The 26,801-nt window shown below is 32.5% G+C and overlaps 1 protein-coding gene across 1 annotated transcript; it reads left to right on the top strand.

Moving 5' to 3' along the window:
- The first annotated feature begins 21,180 nt into the window (after positions 1-21,180).
- Positions 21,181-25,300, top strand: LOC105764577 (uncharacterized). Its single transcript, XM_012583210.2, has 11 exons — positions 21,181-21,770; positions 21,859-21,945; positions 22,091-22,261; positions 22,470-22,585; positions 22,680-22,768; positions 22,883-22,986; positions 23,098-23,191; positions 23,274-23,349; positions 23,465-23,579; positions 24,386-24,917; positions 24,998-25,300. The coding sequence occupies exons 1-11, from the start codon at positions 21,491-21,493 to the stop codon at positions 25,089-25,091; spliced, it is 1,758 nt and encodes a 585-aa protein (XP_012438664.1). The 5' UTR covers positions 21,181-21,490; the 3' UTR covers positions 25,092-25,300.
- The last annotated feature ends 1,501 nt before the right edge of the window (positions 25,301-26,801 follow it).

The raw sequence follows: 26,801 nt of genomic DNA, 5'->3' as shown, positions 1-26,801 counted from the left end.
CATATTCAGGTACTGTCAGATGCCCCTGGTTAAGCTCTAAAAGTTCCTTCCGCTTCTGATCAATGAATCTCTGACTGATATATTTCTTTTTGAATTCAGTTTGGAAAACTTCCTATGTGACCCTCTCATTTGGTATAACAGAAATCAGTGTATTCCACCACTAGTATGCCAAGTCTTTTAGCAAAGATATAGCACATTTCAAGCATTCAACTAGTGTACAAGATAGTTCGTCAAGAACTCTGATATTGTTTTTTTACCAGAACTCAGCTCTTTCAGGATCATCTTCAACTATAGCTTGAAATTCTTCTGCCACATATTTACAGATTTTATCTATAGGAGGCTTACCAGATCTAACAAGTTTTATACCTTGTAGCATATCGACAACCAATTGAGAGACAAGAGGGGGTGAAGGTTGTTGTACAACGGGGTTTGTTCTTACAAACTCTGTAAACCACTCATTCATCATTTAGAAGAAGGCTTCTTTAGCCTCTTCTCCTCGGCCCTCAGATACAGGTTTCTACTACTAGATGTTGCTCTTTGTACTGAAGCTTGAGCATTGCTCTCAGCTTCTTCAGATTCAGCTCGGTTGGACGGCATTACTATATGAAAAATATGTTTAAAATGGTTAGAAGATATTACACTATCACATATTATATGATGGAATGTATAGCTAGACTCGTATACGCTATGTTAGTTCGGGAATCGACTAAACTGCAACTCTGATACCAAAAAATGCAACACCTCTAACCCGTATCCGTCGTCGGAACAGGGTTACGCAGTATTACAAGAATATATAGATCAAATACAGGCATTTCATATTATTTAACATTTATATCAGAAATTATTCATAAAGTCCCTTATATGAGCCTTCGAAGCCCAAAATATTCATTATAAACAAGTCAGGACTAAACCGAGTACTCAGTGATTTTTTTTTAAAATTTTAAAACTTTTCTAGGTGCAGGGGACACACGCCCGTTTGGCCAGGCCGTGTGGCTCACATGGCCAAGAGACACGCCCGTGTCTGAAGCCGTGTGGACATTCGGAATAAGGCACACAGCCGTGTCCCAGCCCGTGTCCAAATTAGGGAGGTTACTAACTTGGGTCACACGGCCATGCCACACGTCCGTGTGCTAGGCCGTGTAAACATACTAACTTATAAAAATAAGGTACAGGGGTCACACGGCCAAGCCACACGCCCGCGTGAAAAATTTTGAGCATTCTGTTTTGAATTTTAAAGATGCAGGGGACACACGGTGAAAACACACGCCCATGTGCTAGGTCGTGTGTCACACATAGCTGAGACACACGCCCGTACCTCTACCCGTATGGACAAAATAAGATAATTTCTAAGCCTTATTTCTCACCTAAACATGTCTTCCACCTACATTAACACTTAAACATATTCTCAATCCAATATAAAACATTTGAATCAAACCAAAACCAAGTCATATACATAACATTTCATCTTATATAATCAGGTATCCATGCTTAACAATTTGATTACTTACATATATATATATATTCATATTTGTACCAACTCAAGCCATGTTACAATTTGCCTATTAGTTAACCATTAATCAATTATACCAAAACACACATCAACCATTGATAAGGCCATATACTTATTTATATATATATATCAAAATGTATCAAACATAAGCCATACCAATGGCAATTAACAACTAAACACATACATGCCATCATTTATCAACTTTAGCCTATACATACCATTATACCCAAAAGAAATTTTGCTGTTTATACTGAAACGAGCTGAAGGATAGTGTGATGTAGCTCTGACTAGCTTCCAACTTTTACGAGCTTTCGAATATCATAAACAAGAGAAATAAAACAGAGTAAGCATTTAAGCTTAGTAAGTTCGTACAACATTGAATTTAACTTACCAATTAATTCACATTTAAGGTAAGCAAATAAACATGCTCAAATCAATTTGGCCAATTGCCTAACACATATCCTCATCAAGCAATTTAGTCATGTAATTCACATAAATACTAAGAAACATAAATGAGCTCATCAATATTCAATTTCCACATACATGTATTTATCACTTCAAGTATCCAAAAACATGTACATATCATATCTTTCTATTTCAAGTATTTCTCATAGTAATTCATCTTGATTTCATATCATCTCATATCAGAACTTTACCCGTTGAATGATTTAAAATATTAATGGATACTGTAACACCCCGATTTTGGGGGTTAGAAGATTTGAGATTTGTAGGTAGGGTCAGTGGTTAGATCAATCAATTGGGTTAGCTTCCTTGTTTTGATGTCAGAATGGGTTTGCTGGTCTGGTGGTTGGTTGTGTGTTAGTTTAGCTTGGGGTCTTGGGTTCGAATCCTCATATGTGTTTAGGAGAATTTGTTTTGTTTTTATTGTTTTTAAGTTTTAAGTATTTATTTAGTTATTTAGTTATTTATTTTGATTTTTAATTTATTTTATTTTTGGAAGTAAAAGGGAAAAAATTCCCAAAAAAAATCTATTTCACGTTTTTTTCTTTCCTCTATATTTTCTTTCCTCTATATTTTCTTCACATCAGTTTTTTTTCTTTTCTTCTTAGCTCTTCTTTTGAGATTGCACAAAAATATATTTTTATGTTCCTCTGCCATTGATATCTCCTAGCTGTCACTTCTATTGGTTTTTCCTTTTAATTTTGTTTGAAATTGTTAGGTTCCGTTGGACTTCATTTTTTTAATGTTTGGGTAACTCAAGGAATTGAGTGGGGAGAAATTTTGTTGAGGAGGTGTTTTGATCTTCATTGGTGCTTGGAATCGCGAATTCAGGTGTGTGGTCGAAACCCTTTCTGTTCTTTTAACAAATTACTGCTTGGGTTCTGTGATATTCGACAATTTTGGTGTGTTTCCGCAATTGTTTGTTATAGGTGTTGTTTTGTTTTGAGTTTATGGTGAATCATAGGAAAATCTTTAATTTCTGGTATACCTTTGAGTTTAGGTAATTGAAGGGTCGATTTGGTGATGAATTAGGTGTTATTCAGGCTGTTTCGGTGTGGTTTCATGACCACACGGGTGGCCACATTGTAATACCCCAAAAATTACTACAGTAAGAAAGTAAGATAACATTTCTGATATTGTAAAATAAGGAAATAAAGTGATAAAAAAAGGTAATTTTGAGTTATGTCAACATTGGGAAGTATATTATGACATTTTAATTCAAGAAATGATTAAATTGCAAAAGTGAGAAAATTTTATTGCCCAATAATAAATACTCAAATTTTGAGGGTTAAAGTATAAATACAAAAATTTGAAGGACCAATAGTGTAAATATTTTAAGGATGGAATAATCTAGAAACTAAGGAAATGGATGAATTAGGACCAAATTGAAAATGTGAAGAATTTTGAGAGACTAAATTGCAATTTTATCAAATTAAGTGATGACTCAAGGATGAAATTTTAAAAGATTATAAAAGGAAAATGGTCAATTAGAGAGAGAGAGAGAATTCTAGAAGGTAATGATGATGTTGGTGATATTTTTAATTAATTAATTAGATAAAAGTTATTTAGTTAATATTTTATTAAGATTTTTAGTATTATTTTATTATTAAATGATTAATATAAAAGGGAGGAAAGATGAAGAGAAATCATCATCTTTCCCATGCATTTCACGTTAGGAGAGAAGAGGAGAAAGAAAGTTTTGCTTTCTTTACAATTTTGTCCTTCCACCAAAAATTTACCATTTTCACCTAGAAATCAAAAGAATTTCCATAGCTATCAAGAGAGAAAGATAACAAGAAGACTATGGAGAGCTAGAATATCAAGTTAGATTCAAGTAATAGAAGCTTCAGGAGAGAGAAAATTAAGTTAAAGATTGAAACCAATAGGACAAGGTAAGAACATCAAGATTTCAACATATTTTTAAGTGTGATATTATTGAAAAAGTATGGAAATGATGTTATAGTAGAGTTTTCTTATATAAGGCATTATATTTTGATATATTAGTGAAGGAAAATAAGAGAAAGTGATGAGAAATATTATAGAGAAAGGGAATAAGGGTGTTATAAATTTAGTAATCAACATTTTGCACTAAAATAGTTTTGGACAGCAGCAGTAGGTAAAATTTGAAAAATCACCATAAATCGTGGAAATCGAATTAGAGTATGAATAAAATATGGCATTAAATATTATTGAGTCTAGTTTCTCATAGAAGAAACGATGTAAGTAATGGAATTGTAAATCATGAGATATACTAAATTTTGTGAGATAAGGTCAGAATGAATTTGGGTTCCCTATTTTGAATTGGAAAAATCATTAAAAATTGTATAAAAATAATTATGGGTTATAATTTATATTTTAAAATCCTTGATGAGTCTATTTTAATAGAAACAAACAAAGACATTATCCAAATTCTGTACAAAGAGATAATTAATTTTTAGTGAAGAGGGTCAGAACTGTCAAACAGTGAAATAGGACAAATTTAAAGAATAAACTGTACTTATTAGATAAACAAAAATTCTGAAAATTTTATAGTAAGAATATATGTGAGTTTATTTTGGATAAAATTGACGGATCTCAATTTGGAGTTACGTAGCTCAAGATATAAATAATTTTGTGACTATGACTTAAGTGGACATCTTTGAATGAGCAAATATATAAATAGTGAAATTATAGATAATGTTACATATAAGCATGTTATATACATTAAGGATGTGGAATGGAGAGGGAGGAGGAGGAAAATATATGATTATTCAACTAGCATGAGTTTTCATTAAAATGGCTAATTTGCATGTTTTTGGTTCAGGACTAAATTGAATAAAAATAATATTTTAAGGGTAAATTTGTAAAATATCAAAAAGTGACCAAATTACATGAAATGAATTGTTTTATTATTTAAATTAATAAAATGAATGAAATATTAATTTAGAACAAGATTGGGTGGAAATTCAAGGAAAATAGAAAATTACCAAAATGTCCCTGAATTCTGGTATTTTTGCAATTTAGCCTGATAAGTTCATGTAACTTGAATTATATTCTTAAATGCTTGAAATGTTTGTTATTGATGTGAATATGGTTTGAATGTTCATTGTATGAAAATTGATGAAACATTGATATATTTGATAAAAAGGGGGAAGAAATTCCGATCGAATGGAAGGAAAATTCGATGGATATTTGAAAAGGAATTGACGGTAAAAAAGATCTAGCTCAGATGGGTGATCCTATCCTGATATAGCCCTCCCGAAGAATATGTGGAAAATGGATTTAGCCCGGATGGGTAATCTGAATTAGGGTCTGAATTTAGCCTGGACTAGTAATTCAGATCCATGCTCATTAGAGTAATTGTCATTGCAGGGGATTTGGCCTGGACTGGTAATCCCGACAATACTCTATGATTTTATATTACAGGGGATTTAGCCTGGACTGGTAGTCTCGCTGTAAGGATGAGGTTCGCGGGAGTGTGCTCTCTAAAATGGAAATGTGCACACATGAATATGAATTGAAGGACCCAGATTTGTACACTTAGGTGTACCCCTGAAAACCCATCGAAATTCCAAGTAGTTCAACAAGATAAATATGGAAAAATAACAAGGGAATGGAAATCATGGAATTGATGAGCTCATTAATCATGGTATATATATTATTGATACATGGAAATTATTGAACTAACTTGAATGTTGAGTTTGTGCATGTTAGGGGAATAATGCATTGAATGGCATGTATAAGTTAAATTGGCCAACGTTAGCTCATTAATGTTTTGATTTTGATTGATTTTAAATATGAATGCTTGATGAAATGAAATGTCTGTAAATTAATTTGTAAACTCCCGTAATGCTCTATAACCCTATTCTGGCAATAAATACGGGTTAGGGGTGTTACACACATGGCCGTGAGTCCCCACACGGCTTGGGCACTTCCACACAACCGTGTGGCCTTATGTCACCAATTTTTGTACTATGTCTGTTTTTGACTTGTTTGTGATCCTATGTATTTTGACTCACGATTAGGCCTTAGAAAGGTTGGCTGGGACTTTGTTTTGACTCAGATATATCTGTTATATGCAATCGTTGCATTAGTTAAGTGACTCGTTAATGTGATATTGTCTAATAAATGAGTATCTACTTCAGTGGTTAAGTGATGTGGGTGTGTGTGTAACTGTCTGGAAATTGTGTACATCGATTCTATAATTAATTGACTGATTATGAGCTTCTACGTCTATGTAATTTTCAGTGTTTGGTGTGCATTCTTGCATTTGCATTATGATTTCGAGTTTGGGATATGAAGAGAAGGAAGTGTGATTTGATTTGGCAGTTTCAACTGCAATACGTTTGTATAGCGGTTTACCACACATTATGATACTTCTGACAGCTCAGCTGCATACTGTTATTTATGTGGCTTTGTCCACATGCATGGTGTGTAGGGTTGGATGGGCATTTCGAGGTCCTATGTGGTGGGCAGGACTGGTTGAGTTTCTTATAGCTCAATTGTGGTGTAAATGGGCTAACTGGATTACCAATAATACTTTGGTTCCACCTTTCTTATCACGACTCACCGACACAACACATTACCGTTGGCAAGTATCTAAGATACATATACAATTGAAAAAAGAAACCAATAGAGCATTACACTATGTTTGGTTGGGTGTAATGGCATAGCCATTACACCCCTATTCTGTGGGCCCCACTTATGCATACGTTTGGTTGAATGTAATGCCCTATTACGGGTCTATTACATTACGTCTGTATTCCTATTTTGGGGGTGTTTTCTATTCCCTTCCAAAAGTCACGATTAGCTCCATTTAACCTCGTTTGCCCTGTTTTACCCTCTCAATACAAGAGCCATCTCCAGCCTCTCCCTTCTAACATCAAACAGAAGCTCCCGATTTCTATTCCTGTTTCACTTTCATTTCTATTCCTGTTTCATTTCTTACTTTCAATTGTTTTGTCGACCAAGAACAGATTGCTTTCTTCAAATGCAGTGAGTAGGGGAGTCTCTTGACATTGTCTGCCAATTATCTCCAAATACAGTGACTTCAAATGCAGTGAATCCCAATTCAATCAAGGTAAACATTGTCTGCCCTAACATTCTTTCAACATGTTTTCCCTTTTATGTTTTTTTAGATGAAAGATTCAACATTTGTAGAAATTGAATCTCTTCTCCCTAACCTTGTCTGCCCTAACCTTCGAATCTTTATTTGCTGATATGAGGTTTAATGTTTGTATTTGTAAATCTCTTCTCCCTTCTAATTACATTTTCTTATGAAAAAAAACCACCTTTAAAAAGGAATAGAATAAAGGGATAAAAGAAGAGAGAACATCCTCTGAGTAAATGCTGGGCAACGAGTGTGGTAGAGGTCTACACAGTTCCACCTAAAATGGGAGTGGTTTATTAAGAGCTAATATTATGCTATATTTCAATCTATGCGCTTGCACAACACACATGCATACATACAGCTACTGTATTGTATTCAAATGAAAAACTGGACTACTTGGATCATCAATTTATATAATGAATGCCTCAATTTGTATGTATTGAGCAAAGAAAGATGAGAACCAGGAACTGAGGGTATCCCTTTATAAATTCGTCAAATTACATCCACATTGGGGGAATTTATCAATTATTTTCTGCAAGTCCAAGGATAATCCAAAAATATGCTAATGCCAATCTGTAGGTTTCAAATTGATGATATGAGGTTTAATATTTGTATTTGTAAATCTCTTCTCCATTCTAATTACATTTTCTTATGAAAAAAAAACCACCTTGATGCTCATTCATTGATGTTACTTAAAAAAAAGAGTTGTTGTAGGGGAGACCAAAGTCCATTTTCTAATTACATTCGTATATATGCTAATGCTCATTTTCTACATCCTTGTCTCGTTGAAGCAGTCCCCTAATACTGGGGTTTGATTGAAAATTAGTATATGTGATCTCATATACTTTACCAGGAAATATAGGTTCGATTGAAAATTACAAAGCTTTATCATGGAGCTTATATTCCACGTACTGAGTTTTCACTCCTAGCTTGTTGCTTGATGAATTTTAGTTCAGGTATTAGTTACAGATATTATGAAATGTTACACATCACATATATGATCTTGTTTGTGGTTGAAACTTTAATAGCAATAGAAATTACTGATAAGATAGGATATTGTAATTGCACCAGCCGAGCTGTTGCTTTTATGTTATTATGGAGGCGCTAGGCCATGTTACTTGACCATGTCCTAATCATTTTGGCAACCTGAACAATCGAATGGATCTTCGATAGCAACTTCATCTGGTATTATACTTTGGGTGGAATTGCAATAAAAATTTTATTGCTGCTGTAGTAGTTTGTATTAATGATCTTTTTCCAGTTTCATGTTGTCCCTGAACTGTTCTCAAGTCATAGTAGCGGTAGGAAGGATCAATCTCCTAACCTTGTCACCAACAAGGTGCAAACATGAGATTCTGATGGATAGGACGACCCAAAATGTTAAAATGAACTGAACGCAGCAACGGAGAATCCAAGGCAAGAAGGATGTGTTAGTTGCAACTGATGTTGCATCTAAAGGTTTGGATTTTCCTGATATTCAACACGTGATCAATTATGATATGCCTGCAGAAATTGAAAACTATGTCCACAGAATAGGACGAACAGGAAGATGTGGTAAAACGGGAATTGCAACCACATTTATAAACAAGAATCAAAGTGAGACAACCCTGCTTGATTTGAAACACCTATTGCAAGAAGCCAAACAGAGGATCCCTGTAATAGCCCGATTTTGGGTCTAGTCGGAACAGTGGTTTCGGGACCACAAATCCGATGAGGAAAAAAATGTAATGGCCTGAATTTTCAAAGGTGTCGGAATGGTGATTCGAGATCACTAAATTCGAAAAATGAGTAGAAAATATTATTAATTTAGTGAATATAAGTTAAATGTGAAGTTAGGAAAAATTTTGAAATAGTGAATAGTGCACTAGGAATAAGTATTAAAATAATTAGAATAAAAAAACGAGGTATTGAGACCTCGAAGATTTTAGACCGAGCCATAAATATTTTTATAAATATTTATGGAGTGTTAAAAGTTAGTATTAAAGTTTCACAAGAAATTTTAAAGTTCGATAATTAATTGAACAAAAAGGACTAAATTGTAACAAATGCAAAATTATAGTAAATGATTAAATAGCTTAAATGATAAAAGGAGGAGGGCTTAAAAGGACAATAGACCCAAGGTCTATTTGGGCTGGACGGCAAAGGCAGAAAATCAGGAGAATTCAGGGAAAAATTGGAATATTGCAAAATTTACTTAATAAAGTTAGGACCAAAGTGGAATTATCTAGATTTCTCTTCAATTTTTCTGCATTCTCATCAGCTAAAACACCATGGAAGGGTTTCTTCAAGCTGGTTCTTCATATTTTTACTGCAATTAAGTTCAATTCTTGATCATTTCTTGAAATTTTTGTATTTTTATGACTTTTACAACTAGGCCCACTTGTTGAATTCATTAGTTTTTGATTTTATGAAAGAAGTTGAAAGTTGATATGAATATGTGCTGGAAGTATATTATGATTTGTCATGAAATTAGAGCTTTAAATTGTTCATATGCTGATTTTATTGAAAGAATTGAATAGAAAGTGAATGTTTGGGACCTAATAGTAAAAGAGTTTGAAGTTAGAGCTATATGTGGAAATTCTGAATTTCAATAGTTGTGAAATAACTTATAATGTCTAGATAAAGTATTAATTGAGAGAATTAGATCAATTGAGGGGTTAATTGAGAAAGGACTGAATTGTATAAACTGTGAAATTTGGGGCAAAATAGAAATCAACATTTTGCACTAAAACAGTTTTGGACAGCAGCAGCAGTCTAACTTTGAAAAATCAGAAAAAATTGTAGAGATTGAATTAGAGGATGAATAAAATATGAAATTAAAGCTTATTGAGTCTAGTTTCTTATAAAAGAAACAGTGTAAGTAATGGAATTGTAAATCATGAGATATAATGGATTTTGTGAGACAAGGTCAGAATGAATTCGGGTTCCCCTGTTCTGACTTTGGAAAATCATTAAAAATTGTACAAAAATTATTATGATTTATATTTTATATGGTTAGAATCTTTAATGAGTCTATTTTCAGAAGAAATAAACAGAAACATTATCCAAATTCTGTACAGTGAGACAATTAATTTTTAGTGAAGAGTGGTCGGAACTATCAGACAGCAAAACAGGGGAAACTTTAAAGAATAAACTGTACTATTTTGATAAACCAAATATTCTGAAAATTTTATGGTAAATGACTATTAATATAATAAAATATTCTTTTTTTTCAAAATTATGTATCCTTTAACAGATTAACTACGAGTCTAAGAATATATGTGAATTTAGTTTCGGGGAAAATTTACGGATCTTAATTTGGAGCTCTGTAGCTCTAGATAAAAATAATTTAGTGACTCTGACTCGGATAAACAGTTTTGAATAGACATGTGAGTGAATAGTGAAATTATAGTTAATGTTGTTTAAGTGTATTATACACATTAAGGATGTGGAATGGAGAGGAGGAGGAGGAAAATTGGGAAATGTATGAATGATTTGTGTATAATTGGTCATATGCTTGATTATAATTGATAAACGATAAAATAGAAATGATGCTTATATTTGTGCATTATTGGATATGGTTTAAGCTCATGTGTGAAAATAAAGTTTCATAGTACGTGTGAATAGTATATTTGGTATATGATTGGGCATGAAGTAATGTCATGAATGGTTTATGAATTAACATCTGTTAGTAAATGTGGCACATTAATAAATGTTGTGCTCATCCATGCTTATAATGCTTATGTTATATGTGTATTTGGCTAACATATTTGGTATACATGCTTAGGCTTTGGCCAAGTAGTGGCTGAATTATGGCCAAGTAGTGGCTGAATTATGTCACGTTAAATTTATAAGTTATGCATTGAAATGTGATTATTGAATAGAAATTGAAATGGTTTGAATTGAATTATTGAATTAAATTGGAATATTGAAATTGGTGATTGATATGGATTTTATTGGAATTGAAACTGAGAAAGTGGAAATTGATATGTGAGACTAATACTAAACTGAATTACGAAATACTGAATATTGTTATGTATACTGCATTGAACTGTGAAAATCTTGAAATAATGAATTACCGCAATCTCGTGAAACTGATTGAAATAAGAAATTATAATTGATACTGAACTAAGATGGAAATTTATACTGGAAAGTGAATTAACTACCCTATTAACTAGTCGGGCTAGTCGGATATAGTTGGCATGCCATAGGATATGGAAGAGTACGGTATTTGCTTGGCCATCGATTAGGCACTTATGTGCCGACCATCGTTATCTTATCGATTCGACTTGGTGTGTCGAATAATGTTATCACATTATTACCGACTCGACACTTTGTGTGTCGAATCACATCGTTATCTTATCGATTCGCACTTTGTGTGTCGAATATTGTTATCATCATCATATCGACTCGGCACTTTGTGTGTTGAATATCATTATCGTTATCATTATCGATTCGACACTTTGTGTGTCGAATATCGTTATCATATCATTATGATTCAGCACTTTGTGTGTTGAATATCGTTATTGCTACTACATTCATCGATTCATCGATATTGGTGTGTTTGGTTGGAATCGTATCCGTCGAGTCCGAGTTAAGTTAATAGGGCAAATGAAATAAATTTATGATATAGCTAAATCAATGATAAGACATATGTGAAAAGTGAAATTTGAAATAAAGAAATAATAATGATAGTTATATATAATTAGTTGATAATATTAAAAGATTGAATTTTTTATTAGTAGTAATAATTGTAATGAAAAGTATGTGTGTGATTTAATGTCGATAATGATAAATTTTATGAAATAGATTTTGATAATATAAAATGATGTAAAATGAGAAGTGAAAATGAAATAATTTGAAATAGTGAAATAATATTTGAATTTAATTGAATACAAGTTATTGAAAAATATTTATGGATTTAGTGTATGAAGTGAGTATTTAAAGACTCTAATCGTAAATTGATTACAAAAAAACGAATTGACAATGGAAATTGATGATGGATAAATTATTAAAATGGAATGGGAAATTGAAATGAATGTGAAATAATTACTAAAAACGAATGTTATAAGGTTTAGATATGAAATAGAATAAGTTATTGAATTGAGAATTTCATAAACGTGTTAATGAATGGTATAGTCAATAAACATTGAATTAAATGGTAATTACGTATTAGTGTTAAACTTAGTGGCATTGAATTGTACGTGAATTAAATGGAAAATTGCTAGTTATATGATTTAAATTGTGAGCATGAGAAATTGCAAATTGAATGAAATGGAAATGAAACATTGACTTGCATGAGTATGTATCGGGTCTCATAGGTCATATTTATTAAGATTATAATATTTTGAGGATATATTGTGAAAAGTTATAAAAGCATGTTAATAATTTTAAAGTTTTTAATTTAGATGAAATTTTATAACTCGGTTAAATACATTTACAAGTGTATGTGTTCTGGTAATGCCTCGCACCCTATTCCGGTGTTGGATACGGGTAAGGGGTGTTACAATCCCGCCCTTCTTAGCTTAGCTCAGTGATCTAATGGAAGATGTGGATGCAATCACCAATGCAAGTGGCGTAAAGGGGTGTGCTTATTGTGGTGGATTGGGCCATCGTATCCGAGATTGCCCCAAGTTAGAGCATCAGAAAAGCATGGCTATTGCAAATTCCAGAAGGGATTATTTTGGGTCTGGTGGTTACAGAGGAGATATTTGATTTATGTTTGTAAGTGCTCTGAATTCGTTTTGGTTTATATCAAACATAAAGAATGTAGGAATGAAGCCCATTTGCATCTTGAGTTGTGGGGCCGTAATGCAAATTGTGTTTCTTTCTTTGACGTGAATTAATCTACGTTCAATTATGGCGAAAATAGAATCATGTCATGTGCCTTCTTGTTTGTTTAGTAATTTTTTTACATCTCATCATTGAGATTTTTGTTTTGGGATACTTCGCCTCCAGTTTGTTTTTATTTTTTATGGATTATCTTTATGTTCTAGTATAGTGATCTATGAATTGAAATTTAAATGAAGCCTGTAGTCAGGCAAAAAGGATATAATTTCCATTGGCCGGTAGTGTAAGGGATAAAGATAAGGTGAAATAGGGGAAAAATCTTAAATTCAACTCATTGTCACTCTTGACATAGGGTTTCTCAAGATTGTAAATTACTTGAGCATTGAAACTTGGAAAGTCCTTTAAAATGAACTGAATGGGTCAGAAGATTTCTTTCTGACCATTAAAAATAAATGTTCAAAATTTTGATGTTGTAAAACTATATAACATATGGATTATGATGTAGAATTTCATTTTCATCTAACATTTTGTTAATATAAGTTAATTATGTTTATGCAGATTATCAAGTTATATTATGATTTTAGTAAATTCATATAAGAAAATTTATTAGTAAGAATTTTGTAAAATTATATATTATTATTAAATTATATTTAATAATAATTATTTTAAATTATACAAATTAGTATAAGAAAATTTATTAGTAAGAATTTTATGAAATTATATATTATTATTAAATTATATTTAATAATAAATATTTTAAATTATACAAATTGTATAAGAAAATTTATTAGTAAGAATTTTATTAAATTATATATTATTATTAAATTATATTTAATAATAATTATTTTAAATTATACAAATTCATATAAGAATATTTATTACTAAATTTTTTATTAAATTATATATTTTATTAAATTATATTTAATAAAACTAATTAAATTATATTTTATAGTATTATATATTATGATTTTAGTAAATTCATATAAGAATATTTATTATTAAGAATTTTATTAAATTATATATTTTATTAAATTATATTTAATAAAAACTAATTAAATTTTATTTTATAGTATTATATATTATGATTTTAGTAAATTCATATAAGAATATTTATTATTAAGAATTTTATTAAATTATATATTTTATTAAATTATATTTAATAATACTTATTTTAAATTATATTTTATAGTATTATATATTATGATTTTAGTAAATTCATATAAGAATATTTATTATTAAGAATTTTATTAAATTATATATTTTATTAAATTATATTTAATAATAATTATGTTAAAATATGATTAAATTATTTATTATTTATATTAATAATCTTATTAAAATTTAATAACAATAACAATAATCATCTACCTAACAAAAATTCTGCAAAGGGTATTTTAGTCATTTCAGTTTTTTCCTTATGCTATTACACCTCTATTACATTCAACCAAACACAAGAATACCATTACGCCTCTATTCCATTCCATTCAACGAAACAAAAGAATTACCTATTACGCCTCTATTCCATTACGCATCTATTCTATTACACCTCTATTCCATTACAGCGAACCAAACGTGCCCTTAATCTTGTCAAGGAAATTTAAACCAATAACAAAGTTGTAATCATCTAAGTGAATTACCTCAAAGTTATCATTGTTTTTCCAATCCCCAATTTGTACCTTAACTTCTTGTGCTACTCCCACGGTTGAGACCTATTTGGAATTTGCAGTATTGATCTTTTTAGTCGATTTGCTAACCGAGAGACCAAGTTTACCTATGACCTTCTCTCATATGAAAAATTTTGATGCCCCGTATCAACAAGAGCACTCTTTTTATGGCATGCGATGTCGATGTCCACAAACATCAACTCATTTTGCTTGTGATCCCTCTTTACTTTGACAAAATCGAGTATCGTTGACTCAAGCTTTAAATCCTCACTCTCTAGCTCTACTTCATCTCCTCTATGGACCACAGACAGCTTAGGTTGCTCTGGACGGTCTCGCATCCTATGCGTACCATAACATAATAAGCACTTCACTGGTTTCTTTTCATTCTCTTTGACCCTCTTTTTTGGAAAAAAATTTGGTTCAAAAACAGTTTTCTTGCACAGCAAAAAAATAAAATTTTGAATATCGAGTCAGTTTGTGATATTTATAATAATAAACTTTTCTTGAAATCGCATCTATGTTTTGGGCTAGATGGATCCTTGTCATTTCCAGCTTTCAATCGAACGACCTTCTTTTCTATTCTCGTACTACGAACTATTTCGAGTGTGGGCTCGAATAAATTCGAATCAAACACAAAACCATAAATTATTTACTTTACTTTCATTGGGAAAGTAAAACTTTCTCTCAAATATAAACCGATAGAATTACAATTCTCAAAAAATAAAATTTATTCTAGAAAATAAATTTTGACTGCTTTTTGGCAAAATAACAATATTGAAGACTTGAGAGACTTGTGTTTCTCTCTTTTCCGAGGTGTGATTTGAAGCCTACTAGTACTATCTATTTATAGTGAGAGTTGGGAGAATCTTGATTTGTAACACCCCTATACCCAGTTCGACCCAAAGAACCTGATATCAGAATATTACATTTAGTGCCAAAGTGATTTTGGCTAATCACTAATATTTTTGAACATTAATATTTTTTTTCACTAAATTAACTTATATTTTAGTCCCTACTACTTGGAACACACTTGATCTTCCTAGTTACATGTCATTCTATTCAAAATTTTGAAACATACCCTCTTGGCACTTGGAGATGTGATGAGATGGATGCTCACAACCTCAACTACAACTCTTCAAAATCACTGTACCTGCGCGTTGAAAATAAACGCGTTAAGCTGGTGAAGACTTTGTAAGTACAGATGATATTCAAATTCTATTAAATTTCTTAATTCCCAATATCTCATTTCTTTGTTTATTTATCATATTCATTTGTAACTTTTTACTTATTTCACAATTTAGTCATTAAGTCCTCAAATCAACCTATAAAAATTACTACTCTTTTTATACATGTATCATATTTCACCATTTAGTGTAAATTTTCATAATTTCCTCACTATTTCTTTCACAATTTATTTTTACATATTTAACTTACTTGTCATCGTCTTTCTTATACTTCCTCAAATACATTCAAATTACTTACATCTTCACTTTACTAATTCAATATTTGAAACATGAATCGAAGATAAACCTTTACCTTGTAACGAAAATTGTTTACCTTTTTAGCAGAGGCCCAGTAGACTAAATATTATATACGGAATTGATTTAGAGGTGCATTATTATGCACTATTAAACAGAGAGCACTAAAGTGCTATACAGAGAGCACAAATGTGCTAAACGGATAGCACTAATGTGCTAATAATCTGAGAGCGCGCTAGGGCCCCTTAATGACATGCCACTAATATCCTAGTAGTTCTAATCTCGTCTACTTGGGCAAATTATGTCATGCACACATATCACTTTTACACTTTACACATAATGCTTTTACATACTTTACAATTTAATCCTTGTACCAATAATCCGTATACTTATATCTTCACTATCTTTAATACATCTAATATATTTCTAAATTCGATATTCATCTATAATTCATTAATAATCCTTATCATGCATTTTACATATCACTTTTATATATTTTGTAATTTATTCATTAGCACAATATTTCATGTAGCAATATATTTTACTTTTAATAACACATATAACATAATTCAATACTTATTAATATTCCAAAATTCATTACAACATCAATTTTTCTCATTCTAAGTGTTATGCACTTCACTTTTCTATTTCTAATATAAATTTTTCCAAATTTATGATTTAACCCTTAATTTCCACAACTTAAGAATTAATTGCGCTTTGATTACAAAATTCATATATTAAATAAAATTTTCACATAATTAATTCCACCATCTCATTTTCCATATCAAATTTCTATGTATTTCACTTGTATTATTTCCACCATATATATTTCTCAAGTCTTTCAATTTAGTCCTTATTTCCATAAAATTTCACATTTTCCCATAATTTCACTTATCCAATACTTTGTATATTTTTCGCTAGCACATAACCCAACTATTATCGTTTACTATAAATTCCTACTTCACATAATAAATTATTTCATACTATTTTTATTTTTTATTACTTAATTACCACTTACTTTACAAATATCACATTTTAATCCTTAAATAACAAGGAAGTTCATGGGTACTTACCTCTTTTCTATCAAAATCTCTTGTTTTGCTTTTCTCCTACCACTTGATTCACTTACTCAACTTCTCTCCTCATCAACATGTCAAAAACACAATATTTTCCTCATGAGAAATCTTTACTTTAACACCATTTTTATGCTTTTCTATCACTACTAAACTTAAAAATAACATAAAACCTTAACATCCATACATTATTCTCTTAAAACCAAACTTTAACTTGACTTTCTTTCTCCTCCAACTTCTATTCTCTTGAATTTAACTTGATATTCTAGCTCCCCAAAGTCTCCTTATTATTTTTCTCTCTTGATGGCTATGGAAATTCTTTTGATTTCTAAGTGAAAATGGTGAATTTTTTTTGTAAAGAACCAAATTGTAAAGAAAAGAATTTTTTATTTCTTTTCTTCTTCTCACGTTAGTAGCATGGAAAAATGAAGAGAATTCTTCATATTTCTTTCCTTATATACTAAGTAAAATTTAATAAAATATAAATAAATATCAAATCAAAATATTAATAAACTAATATTTATTTATTTATTTATTTAATTTAAAATATCACCAATATCATCATTACTCTTCAAAATATCTTTCTTGCTAGATGATCATTTTGTCCTTTATGATCTTTCAAAATTCTTCCATTGAATCATCACTAATTTTAGTAAAATTGTATTTAACCCCTCATACTTTTTTCACTTATTCAATTTGGTCCCAATTCATCCATTTTCCTTAGTCCCTTAAAATATTTTCACTATTGGTTCTTTAACTATTTATATTTACACTTCAACCCCTCAAAATTTGAGTATTTACTCTTGGGCCACAAAACTTTTCTCACTTTTGTGATTGATGGGTGTCGAGTCCACCAATATAAACCTATGCCTAGTTTGCAATTTGAGCAGTATAAGGAGTAGGGTCGATCCCTCAGAGAATGGGTTTACTTCAAATTGTTGCTCTCTTAACCAGATTTATGTCGGGGCAGTTGTCGTGCCCAAGATATTAGGGGGAGAATAAAATCGAAAACTTGGAACCTGAAATAAATAAATAAAACGCGTAAAAAGTAAAAGTTGAAAATGAAATAATAAAATGCAGTTAAATAAGTTTGAAGAAAAATTAATTAGAATAAGCTCAGCCTTAGGCACGGATTTTTCCTCGTCTTAGAACCGATCCTCGAAATTAGATGAACTCCTCCTATCCAATAAGCTAGTTATAGCTACCAAGGACGCCTCGGACACCAAGTCTTCCTCGTGTAAATTAGTTATGGAACGTCCAATAACTAACCCTTACCGATCGAACAACCACGAAACGTTCGTGATTTAGAACTCCGGCAGCTTTACGTTTTAGAAGAGCCTAGCTCGAACCAATGTCCTCAACCGCGTGGGACATTTAAATCTGGTTACTACTTCTCTTGACGGAACCAAACAGCTATCTCCACTTGGCACGCCAATGTGTTCACAGAAAACCAATTAGAAACGTTCCTTTCAGAATTCCAACTGTACGTCTAACCACACTAAATCAAATGATGTCTTTTTGACTTAATGTTGGTCTGACTTTGTGAGTTGACAAAATCATACTCTTAATCCGGAGAAATAATAAGTACTAGAATTTAGGAGTTAAATCGCTCGAGTTTGTAACTCACGGGTTTTGACGAGGCTAATTCCGGCCTAAAGCTGAAAATGAGTTTAGTTGGCTAAGGTTTGAGGCATGTTGGTATTGGAATAATTAAATAAGGTAAAATGGATGAAAGGAATGAGAAGCATGATTTAATTTGGGGGGGGCTGAAATTTTGGTGGTGAAATAAAGTAATAAAGTGAATTAGCTACTGGAGATGGAAAGAAAGTTTGAAAAGGAAATTGAAAATGGTTTAAGTGGTAACAAGTTGGAAAATTAGGAATTGAAAGTAAAGGAAACTAAAGACAACAAATAAATTTGTGAGAAAAGAGAGAATGTATTGAAAGATGAATGCTTGATATTTCAATTGATGATTAAAATGAACAAATGTAGCCTCTATTTATACTAGTGGTCTTGCTAAATTAAGAGCCAACTAGTATAGAAAATCAAGGAAAATATTCCATAATATAAAAAATATCCCAAAATAATCTCCCCCTAAGTCAACAATTTCAGCTAATTATTCTTGGAAAAATTCTGCTTTGGCCCTCCTTCTTTGCTTCTTTCTTCCATCTAGCCCAATTGTTTCCTTTTTCTTCTATTTAGCCCCAAATTGCATTCCTGCACAAAATTCAATAAATATGGCAAAATTAGTTGTGCATTCTCATAAATTAACCAAATTAATTATATAAAATATGTAACTTTAGCATTTAATCGGTGATTAGTCCTTTCTTGAATTAATATATCATAATATACTTCCTAAATATATTTTGTTGACATAACTCAAAATTTCCCTTTTTGTCACTTTATTTCCTTATTTTACTATATCAAGGACAATATCTCACTTTCTTACTGTAGCAACTTTCGGGGTGTTACATGATTGAATCGATAGAAGCCAAATAATATTAATTTAATAGAAAAAACCTAGCTCTCTATTATTTAGGGAGAGGGGGTGGCAATCCTAGGTAAAAATAATAGGGTTTTTTAGTACACTGAAGTGATTACAAATGAAGGGAGAGGGCTCTAATTATAGTTGAGCTCTCCCGAGTCCAACAATACATATTGAATTACATCAATGGTTGAGATTAGTGATAATCTACAAGATGAGAGTACTAAAGGATTTAAGCTTTATACATCTTTATTCTTTAGGATTTACAATAATTACTCTGGTAACTCTAGTTTTACTAAAGTTTCACTGAGCCACCAAGGTTTCAAGTAGATGGGGTTCTCCATGTGTTCCAAGAATCGGTTTAGTTCAAATGGATCAAATGAGCCCTATTTAATCAGTTGACCTCCATGGGATGTTCTGTGTGCATTCATCACGGGCTTTGATCCGTTGCCCGTGACACAAGTACCTTCTTATGTACCTAATGATCTTCCCTTTTTCTTTTCAATTTGAGATTAGTAGGCTCCTATGTCATGATTGGTCCATTTGACCTACCTAAATGTGGGATTAACGGGCTCCTTTGTCATAATTGGTCTACTCGACCCACCCACTTGTTGGGGCGCTTATATAACAAGGATTTTTCCTTTTATTTCTGACTCATTGGAACACTTATATACACAAGGATATTCCCTTTTCTTTCCAAAGTGGGATTAAGAGGCTCCTCCATCATCGTCATGATTGGTCCACTCGACCTACCCTACTTATTAGGATGTTTTTCATGACTATCACAATTGATCCACCCTGACTTACCCTACCTCTTAGGGTGCTCGACATACAATTAGGTAATCAAAAGTCGCGAGGATATTACCCTTTTCCCAGAACACATGTTTGACAGGATGCGTAGCGCACTTGCTTATATACCCTAAATATGTTCTTTTTTCTTTTATCACGTGGGCGTAACATACCTACCTACTTTTATAAAGCATTTTGCATGACACATCTACAAGATTCATCTTATCAAGCACTCAAAGAGGCATTGTAACTTATAAAAGTTAACTAAAAATTTTAATTATTATAGGATAATATTGTTTTGGACGAATAATAATTATAATATAGGATAGTATTATTCTTTCATTTAAAACTCTTTAATAAATAAGCTTTAGGATTAGTGTATTTTTCATCCTTAACGTTTAACCTTTTGATCACTTTGGCCATTATTTTTGTTATCACTTTTGTCCTTAATGGAAAAATTGATTAAATTATTAAAATTTTCATGGTATTTCCTTGCTCATATGAATAAATAATTTAAATAATTAAATTTTTTTGAATTTTGTGAATTATCAGGCGATGGACTACATTAATGTTGTTAAATTTTTACAATTTAGTCAAGTTGAGGATGAAAGTGGTTAAAAATAAAGGCAAAAAAGTAAAAATTGATAAACAATAAAAGCTGAATTTTTAATTATGGCTTGTTAAAAAATGTCGAAAATTAATTCTCCAACAATCCTATTAGGAGAATAAAGAAAGGGTAATAAATAAGAAAATTCTAAATATCTGCTTCACAATTGGTATAATGGAGCTAGTAGCAATGGATCAATGATCCACACAAAGGAAAAAAACCATAAGGAAGAAAATAAAGAATTATTAATTGTTAACAGGACTGGTAGTTTCCAGTAAGTAGTAAGTTTTGAAGGGTTAATCCATGGATCGAGTAATTACTTTTTTGGAGGAAAAAAAATGAAGGAAAACCCTCGCGGTGGCACTGACAGACAAAATGAAAGAGGAACAAGGTACTCAAGGGTTGAGACAAGTGGTGCGCGGCAGCAGCTGAGCCCGAGAGCAAAACGTAGACCCCAAAGCTCACGTCCTATCTTCCAATTCCAATTCAGTCCAATGCTTGCTGTTCTTTGCTTCATCGTCTCTGGTTTCGTTTTAGTACCCCAATTTTGTTAATCGATCAAGGATGGGCTCATCCACCGCATTTCCATCGTCTCGGTTCATCGCATCTGAACCCCCCTCCTTTCTTCCTCGCCGTAGCGGCTGCTTCTCCTCCTTCACATCTCCAACTTCATTTGTCTCTTATCGCAGATCCTCCAACTCCCGAATTCTGCATATCTCTGCTTCTCTTCTGCACTCAAACGTTGACGTTTCCTGGTTCCCTCCCGACCCCAATTCTCTACCTAACAACTATGGGGGTTGGGCCGTTGTTCAAGCTCCTCCGACTCCGAAAACAAATAAAAAAGGTTTCTTTTTCTTTTTCATTTACTGAAGAATTATTATTTTTATATAAAATTTGGGTCCAATCAGAAATGCGTTTTTGCTGTTCTCCAGGATTGTCTTCTATTTTTGTTGGGAGTCTTATTGGGTCTTCACTTGCTATTGCAATTTCCATTTCATACTTGTTATTCTACAAAAAAGGTGGGTTCTTTCTTTATTTGAATAATTTATCTGCTTTTATCGAGACTTGCATTCACATGCAATTCTCGACTTAACAACGCCATTTGGTTTTCTCCAATGTGTATGTTTGAACTCATGTTTAGTGCATTTTTGTTGATATTTACAGGGTTTAAGTTTCAGTTCAGGGGTCCATTGAATACTTTTCACGAGGTCTTTAGCTGGAGAGAAACAAGAGATGATCAAACCGAAGCTAGACACTATCTTGAATCTGATGAACAGGCTGCTGAGGCAACACCCGACCATGCATCTCTTGCAGTTACCGAAACTGTTCCTTCAGGTGCAGCAGTCACTTATAGATCCTTCTTAATTTTCTGTTTAGTTTATGTTTCAGCATTTTAGATTGCCATTTGTTGAGCCTAACAAAAGCTAAACTAAACTTTATTATGTTGGTGAGGCCGATGTTTCATACTATATTATAATGTTTAATCCATTTGATTTAACCCAATTCTTTAGAAAATTTGATTTCTGTTTCTTGGAATTTTCAGCACCTTCACATAAGCAGAATCTTTCAGCACCTACATATAAGCATGAACGCATTGTGGTACCTGTTGCTGTGGATTCTACTCAACAGGAAGCTTTGTCGATTCTAAAGAAGCTGAAGGTTTTTTATTTTTGAAGCTTCTTTTATGTAAAATCATCTAACTGTTTTTTCAAATGAACTGCTTATGATTGTATTGAGTAACCAAGGCTTGCAGATCATTGAAGATGATTTAAGAGCTGATGAATTATGCACGAGAAGGGAATATGCTAGATGGCTTGTTCGTACAAGTTCGTTATTAGAAAGGTAGTAATTGCCATGTATTCACTCTTTTGGGAATAGGTTGAAATTGAAAATAGGAAGTTCTAAGCATTTTCTTTTGCATGATCTGATCTGACATGGAAGCTTACTTTCTTGTAGGAACCCTAGGCACAGGATTGTTCCATGCATTGCACTTTCTGGGTCAGAAACTTCAGCATTTGACGATATTGGTGCTAATGACCCAGATTTTGAGTCCATTCAAGGTAAAGTCCGCTTTGACATTTTCATGTAAATTCAGGCTTGAGTATGTTTTTTCTTTTGTTAATTTTCTAAAGATGACAATTAAGAGTTTTTCTCCTTGGAACTTTGATTAGCTTTGGCAGAGGCAGGCATCATTCCCAGCAAGCTTTCTGGTAGGAACACTGCTTCTGATGGTTCAAAAGGAGAAATCAACTTCTTTCCTGACCGGTAAAGCTGCAAAGTCATTAACGAATTTCATCAATTCTTGAAAAGTACTCTTTGACTCAGTGAAACATACATGGTTTTCTAGATTCATTTCTCGAGAGGATCTTATAAATTGGAAAGCCTTGGTAGAGTATGACTTTGAGCCAGGAGTAATAGAGCAGGTAGAATAATTCTCCCTAAATTTGCTCGAATTTCTTGTATTCACTTTGGAACTATTAGATTGATGCTTCACTAGTCTTTTCGTAGCTCTTAAAACCTAACTTATGTACAGTCCAGATATCAAGGACAAAGGCAGATTTTATGGATTTGAAGGAGATCAGTCCAGATTCATCACCTGGACTTTTTATAGACATGTTGGCTGGGGAAAAGAGCATACTCAGAAAAGTTTTTGGTACAATTCTTATCTTGGTTTGTTATTTGCATACATATGCAGTATTGCCTTCCTCTTTTCTTCTTCATGCTTCATTTCCCTTCCTTTCAGATAAGCATTTAACATGTAAATGGTAGCAATGTTCGTGACTGGTGCCACTTCTAGATAGAAACACTCAAAACTGACATCCATGTCATATATTAGAAGATAAATTTTAGGAATTCAAGAGTGGTTTTGGCCAAGAAAGTGCAAAGAGCTAGTGCTAAGCTAACATAAAGATAAGAATGAATAGAATGTGCAGAGTTATTCTTGTGATGCTGTCATTAATGTAAATAAGATAATGAATAGAATGTTCTAAGTGGATACTTTTTTTTTTATTGATTAAAAGAAAGAAACACTTGTGCTTTCCAAAGGGAGAAGTTGTCGCTGCCACTAAGTTTGATTGGTAGCTGAGTAACTGGATTAAACTGAACTATAGAAGTTGTTGCATCAGAATTGTTAACAGACAGACGTGTCCATGACTTCTGGGTGGGTAACAGGAGTTTAAAGCTCGGTGAAGTGACAAGAGGCTCTTATACCATGGAAAGGTTTAAGAATGCAGGAAATGGAACATACTTTGTTAATGACCAATGATGCTCAATTTATAGAGCTGATACATAGCAAACAACTAGATCATGGGAACTACCAGATAACAAATTGAATTCAAAATAATAAATTGACATAAAAGAGATAAGGATGCAGCTGTAACAAATTGAAATAAATCAAACTAACAACTAAATCCTAGAACGGAGGAGATATGATTATGATTCTATTTCTAAATTTTGTAGGACAAATCAAGCGATTTCAATCAAATAAACCTTCAACAAAAGCACAAGTAGCAGTGGCTTTGACAAGTGGCAGGATGGCAGAAGCAATCTCCAATGAGTTGTTGAAGCTAGAAATGGAGAGTTGTTCAAAGAGAGCTCAAATGAAAGAGATCAAGTCCGAATTGCTTGAAAAGGGAGAAATACAGAGGTTTTGGAATGAAAAGCTGGATGAAGAAAGAACTCGAGGCTTTGAGGTGGAGAAGCTTTACTTTTCTGCAGTCCTGGATGTGGAAGAGGAGAAGATTGTTCAGGAGAAATGTAGTGCTGAGTTTTTGAAGGAAAAGGCAGCAATGGCCTGCCAGAGGCAACTGGTTTTGAGTCTGAAAGAAGAGGTTGCTGAGATGTCAGAAAGGCTTGCATCTGAGAGGACTATGTATGTTACTGAGCGTAGTAAGTTGCAAGATACGCTTAGTGGTTTACAGTCCAAACAAGAAGAAATAATTGATGCAAAATCTATACTGGAAGCTGAGATCGAAGCTATCAAGATTCTCAGGTAATTGCTTGTAGTTACTGCTTGTAGAAATTAGTGTGATACATGGTTGTAATTAAGAAAATCATCAAATGCGATTGCAGATCTTGGGTAGAGGATGAAGCGAGAAAAAGCCAAGCCCGAGCTAAGGTCCTTGAGGAGGTGGGACGAAGATGGAAATGGGATGACAAAGCTTGATTGTCAGTCAGCTGAAAATGTTTAACATAGGAAAACCAAATAAGAAATTCCCATGGACATGAAGCGCAGAATGAGAAAATCTGTATTATTTTTGTTGAGCATTGGTCGGAGTGTTGATATTTGTTTTGTATCATCTTCTCATTCATGTTCTTACCTTTTCATATTGGTTCACTGTTGATGAAACTAAATGGGATGAAAGAATTGGGGAACCAGCTCTTTGATGTGTGCAATCAAATCATATTCACACCTAAAAGCCAATCCAACTATGCTACTAGGCCGCGGGGGTTATATGTCAAGTTTGGTTTAGTTAATGTATTATTGTGTGATGTTTGAGTAAAAAAATTAAAAAATATTTAAATGGAGAATATGGATTAAATTCATGCCTTATATGTTATTAATTATAACATAATTAAAATTTTTGAATAAATATCTTGCATGATTATTACATAATCTAATTGATAATAATGAAATGAGGGTTATTTTATCTTTTCCTTTTGTTGTTAAAGAGGGTTAAGATTTAATTGGATTTAAGCGGGATAGAGCACAAAAAGTTAATCCCGCCCAGCCGTCGGGCAACTTATGAACTTTCCTTTCTTCAATGGACGCTCAGCTGTCCTGTTCCGTGCATTGTTTACTAATAGTAACAGCGGAGAGCCAGGTATGTTATGTTTGCTCTCTAATTAGTTGCTGTTTTCATTATTTCTGTTCTCTTCAATATTCTTCAACTACCAAGTCGCCGTAAAATGTTGGGGTTTATTTATATCCAAATCAAAATTCTCACTTTACTAAACCATGGCCAAGGCCTTGGTATATTTCAATCCACAAAGATTCACAAGAGAGCTGTGAACCACCGGCTGTTTTAGATAATAAATTGTCTGCTATTGCCTACTTGATCCCACTATAATCTCACCATGAAAATGACTTTCTTCTGCGTTTTTTTCCTCTAATTTTTCCCTTTTATTTCTTTCCCCCGGGATGAATTTGGCGTTGATTAGTTAACACCAAAAATTTCCTCAGCCAGGAAAAAAAAAGAATCTTCTGGGTTTATTTATCCATTACCATCTATAAAGTTGTCTGCTCCTGAACTCCTCATTATTACCATATAAATAGAACTCAATTACTCACTTCCCATCTTTTTTCTTTACCAATAAAGCTAAGTGCAGAATGCTTACTTTAATTTTCAACTCTACAAAATTCGCCAAAACCCCACCACTTGGCTGTGAAAATTTTGGATAAATATATGTAGTCTGGTATAATTGAGACATGTTTTGATGTATATTATCTTATAGTTTATCAGAGCTACAGATAATATTGTTTTTGTGTGGCCCAGAAAGAGAGACAGAGATGTCTTTCATCATATAAAACCTAGCAAAACTAAAAGAAAAGCCAAAAAGTCCAACCATTTCAATCATCAGAAAGAAAAGTTGGGTTTATTGGCTTTTGCTTGGATGCACCTCTGCATTCGCTTCGGTCCATTAAGCAAACAGCTGGGAATTAAGTTTCAGCCTTACTATGGTCAATGAATGAGGGGTCCAAGGCTGGTTAGTGAATGATTGATCAGACGGTTGCAATTCTGTCATGCGTCCTTTAATCTTAAAAGCTTCGTATTAGAAATTTAATTGGACAAACACCTACCAATTAGTTGGGACAGAAACATTCAAGTAAATGCATTAGAGACAAGAGGTTTCTCTTGCCCACATCTTATCTTAC

Source organism: Gossypium raimondii, chromosome 12 (genome assembly GCF_025698545.1).
Source record: "Gossypium raimondii isolate GPD5lz chromosome 12, ASM2569854v1, whole genome shotgun sequence".
Classification (NCBI taxonomy): domain Eukaryota; kingdom Viridiplantae; phylum Streptophyta; class Magnoliopsida; order Malvales; family Malvaceae; genus Gossypium; species Gossypium raimondii.
The sequence above is the reverse complement of the archived record's forward strand: the minus strand, read 5'-3'. Positions and strand labels throughout refer to the sequence as shown.

What these genes read in the sequence shown, in the direction of transcription:
- LOC105764577 (XM_012583210.2), top strand. Translation starts at nt 21,491, where the DNA reads ATGGGCTCATCCACCGCATTTCCATCGTCTCGGTTCATCGCATCTGAA. An exon ending in TCCGAAAACAAATAAAAAAG is followed by an intron (nt 21,771 to 21,858) that starts GTTTCTTTTTCT and finishes GCTGTTCTCCAG; the next exon opens with GATTGTCTTCTATTTTTGTT. An exon ending in CGATTCTAAAGAAGCTGAAG is followed by an intron (nt 22,586 to 22,679) that starts GTTTTTTATTTT and finishes CAAGGCTTGCAG; the next exon opens with ATCATTGAAGATGATTTAAG.